The 4132-nt window shown below is 48.6% G+C and overlaps 1 protein-coding gene across 1 annotated transcript in view; it reads right to left on the reverse strand.

Moving 5' to 3' along the window:
• FAM3D (FAM3 metabolism regulating signaling molecule D) overlaps positions 1-4132 on the reverse strand; it is a 108416-nt gene that overhangs the window by 72528 nt on the left and 31756 nt on the right. The window contains 1 exon segment of the mRNA XM_007937305.1: positions 2756-2806. Coding sequence (XP_007935496.1) covers positions 2756-2806 — 51 coding nt within the window.

Raw genomic sequence — 4132 nt, forward strand, 5'->3', positions numbered from 1 at the left:
AAAGGTTTATCTATTGGAGGAAATTTTCTTTGTTGGTTACCAGGATTGGGAGGGGAGGGGAGGGAACGCTGTTAGTTAGAGAGAGATAAATATTGATTTGGGAAAATGAATTTGCTCTGTAAACGTTCACCCAAATCACAATAATTTTTCTTTTAAAGTCATTTTCCTTTTAATTTTCTTGTGAGAAGGGGCAACTTGTTCTCAAAATGCTTCTGTTACTGGCTCCCCATTGCCCACGGTTACATTTAAGTTCATGCAAAATATTTAAAAACTCAGTTTCATCTTTTCTCTCCCTTTTATCCTGCCAGCTGACCTTGCTTTGGAATCATCTGAATGGGGCAAAGAAAGGAGGAAAGGGAAGGGAGAAAATGAACTTCCCCCGGCCCTTCCAGAAGGAGCTCTGGTGGTACACGGGTTAAAGCATTTGGCTGTTAACCAAAAGGTCAGCAGTTTGAATCTACCAGTCTGCTTCCATGAAGATCTACTGCCTTAGAAACCCTGTGAGCCAGTTTTGCTCTGTGCTAGCGGTTCAAACCCACCAGCCACTCCTCAGAAGGAAGGTTGGGCAATCCTATGTCTGTAGTGATACCGCCTCGGAAACCCAAGGAGGGGTCCTTATGAGTCAGGGCAGACTCGAAGGCACATAACAACAACAACAACAACCGGTTTTACAGGGTAACTATGAGTTGTAATCAACTTGTTGGCAGTAGGTATGTAGGTAGGTAGGCTCCTCCAGAACCTAAGATTGCAGGTTCTCATTTATTCCTCAAATCAATCTTATTAGGGGACACCACCATCACCTCTATTTTATAGATGGAGAAACTGAGGTGCCCCTTCCTCAGATCAGCAGCCTGAAGTCTTTGACTCCAGAAACTGGACCTTTAACATAAATCTGGTCCCAGAACACCCATGTCATCTGCAGGAGCCCGCAGAACAGATGAAGGTCTCTGGTTCAGCTCCCTCTCGTCTCACCCGTCCTCAGCTCTGTCCTGCCCCAAGCGGGCCTTGCACATCAGCATGTGGACATCTCAGTCTGTGAGCAAGCTCCATTCACACCCTTTTAATTCTGTATCAGCAGCCTCCTACCCCCACCCTAGGGGTGAGCTCAGAGGACACACCTGGGGACAGGCTTGCAGTTTTGCTGGTCTGACAGAGCCTGGTGAGACCCCTGAGACTAGGGTCCTGGATCCTAATATCCCCTGGCCCTACAGATTCGTCATCTACAAGGTGGGACAGGGCTGGAGCAGGGTAGCACAGGGCCCTTGGACACCCCAAACCCAGGCCAGGGGCCCAGCTGACTGTTCTTAAGAGTGGCATGCAGACAACCTGGCAAAACATCCACCAGGTACGGTAGCAGATCCCCATTTTCCATGTTCCCAGTCTCGGCTGTCTGCTGACTTTCTCCCCCTGGGCTCACATGTTTAGATGGGTTTTCCCTGGGGGTTAAGGCAAATACAGGGGATTCAGGAGAGAGGAAGGCCAGCTGTTTGGGAGCAGCATGGCTTTCCTTCTACTCTGGGAGGAGGTGCCTGTGATCACAGGCCACACATGTGCTGCACCTGTGAGGGCCGAGCCCAGAGCTGGTCTCGGGGAGGTGGCACAGAAGCTGAGCGCCGCTGGGCTCCTAGAGGGAGGTTTCAGCTCAGGTGATCTGAGTGAACCAGTCCTAGCATGGCTTGGGTCTCAGCCTGTTTGCAAAGTGCAGGGAACCTGCTAGGCCTCCACTTCTTTTTGAAGCTCCTTGGGCCTGAGAGAGGCTGCAGTGCAGCTAGGGCAGTGGGGTGGCATTTGGGGCCTGGGGCTAATCCCACCACCTTTGGAAGATGTCAGGAGTGATGGTGAGAGTCCTTTTCTTGCCCACAACTTTGCCAGGTGAGGAATCTGCTGGTGGAAACTGAGATGCCTGTGACTCCAGCCCAGGTAGGTCAATGTCCTATCCTGGTGGGTTATGCGAAGGGCAGGCAGACAGCTACTTTCTAAAGTCTGGGGCTGGGATGGCCACATTTGGCCATGTGCACAGGGAAGGCCAAAACTTGTCTGTGCAGAGAGAGAAGAAGAGAAAGATGCAGAGTGCTCACAGCAGTCCTTACTGGCCTTGGGAAGTCTTATCCTGTCCCCGGTCCACTGGAGGCCCCAGGAACCTTAAAATAAAATAAAATACCCTCTGCCTGTCTGAGCTTGAGTGAGTGCAGCAAGGGGGATGCCTTTGTCCTTGGCACTTCAGTGTATCCGTGCTTGACCTCTAACTGCTAGCAACCACATTTCTTTGCCTAAGGGCTTTCTCTGGTCTCCCATTCCCACTTTGCCACCCTCAGGGCAGGCCACAAGGGCTGGAAATGCCAAGGAATGGCAAGGATGAGCACCTGCTCCTTCGACCTACATGGATATCTCTGAGATGTGTGTCTAACACTGGCTCCCAGAGTTCCCCAGTGGGATTGAGTCGCAGTTGCCCACAGTGGTAAAGGGGCTTCTCTAGTGGCTTCCTTCCTTTCCACTCCTCTACTGATGTTTCCTGAGATAGCTCCCCAATAAACCAATTTGCACTTGAATCTTTGTCTCTTGATCTGTCAGGGAGAGCACAAACTAAGAAAGTAAGAAGGAGTTCCAAAGGCTACCAGACGACTCTTAACCCCCAAAGCACCTCTTTGTGTTTATCTCTGTGCAAACAAGCACCAACACCTCCCTTCCATGGGTGCCCTGCTACAGGAAGGAGCTCAGCCCACGCTGGGCCTTCAAGGGCAGAACCAGCACCTACCTCCAGAGTACATGTCGAAGAAGCTGTGTTTCAACAACGTTCCTGTAGATCCTAAGGGTTTAAGAGAGCAGAGCCATTATTTCCTGTAACACTCAGCATCCCGCCTGTCCTTTTGCTGAAAATGGCTACTCTTTGGGTTGCATATGTAAAGATTAAAAATATAATAATAATAGAATAAAACCAGGTCCTGTAGAAAGCATGCAGTTACCTAATAAATGTTGGGCTGCTGCGAGAGGTACCAGAACCTAATGGTTGAGTGATGCTGGCATAGAACAAAAACGAACCCACCTGGGTCTCTGTTCTACCCTGCCCGTCCTAACATGTGACGTGGCTAACCTGCATTTTTGTATCTATACAAGAGGTCATATTAATTGTCTAGTAAGCATGCAAGATAAAATAAAAATAATGGTAATCATTGTCTTGGTTCTCTAGTGCTGCTGTTATAGAAATACCACAAGTGGATAGCTTTAACAAACAGCAATTTATTTTCTTACAGTTTAGCAGGCTAAAAGTCCAAACTCAGAGTGCCAGGTCCACTGGAGGCGTCTCCTACCTCAGGCAGCTGCTGGCTGTTGAAGCTAATGAATCTAAGGTCAACAGGTAAAATGGCACAATCCCAAGGTTGGTGGGCAACCTGGTAGGCCACTAGTTCAAGTCCAGCAACTGGAGATGAGGACTCAGTCAAACCAAGGATCCATATGTGCCCAAAAGCGAGTAACTTTTCTGAAAGTGTCTCCGTATATACTGGAAACAGGCCACACTTTGAAGGTAATTCTCCTTCAATTACTTAGCTGCTCACAGCAGATTCCACCATGTAGGTGATTACCATCTCATCATGCATCCAGCTGTCAAGCCATTTAAGACCACCAAGCTAACATACAACCTTAACTGCCACAATCATCACTCCAAAAACCCAGCTGCTATGGAGTCGACTCTGATTCACGACTCCTCCGTACATTAGAGTCCAGCTGCTCCATAGGGTTTTGCTGCCTGTGATCTTTATGGAAGCACATTGCCAAGCCTTTCTTCCATGGCTCTAGTGAATGGGTTCCAGCCACCAACCTCCTGATTTGGAGCAGAACGCAAACCTTTTGCTTCATCCAGGGACTTCTAATTGTTTTCATCAAACCCAAAAACCCTTTACCATAGAGTTGATTCTTACCCATAGCCACTGCATAGGACAGAGTAGAACTGCCCCACGGAGTTTCCAAGGCTATAAATCTTTATAGGAGCAAACTCAGTTTTCTGCTGCAGAGTGGCTGGTGAGTTCAAACAGCCAACCTTTGGGTTAGCTGCCAAATGCTTTAACCACTGCACCACTAGAACTCCTTATTCTACATATTCTCACTGCTGTCGAGTCATTTCCAACTCATTGTG

This window comes from Orycteropus afer, unplaced genomic scaffold, assembly GCF_000298275.1.
Source record: "Orycteropus afer afer isolate SDZICR_OR568_19922 unplaced genomic scaffold, OryAfe1.0 scaffold00041, whole genome shotgun sequence".
Lineage (NCBI taxonomy): Eukaryota > Metazoa > Chordata > Mammalia > Tubulidentata > Orycteropodidae > Orycteropus > Orycteropus afer.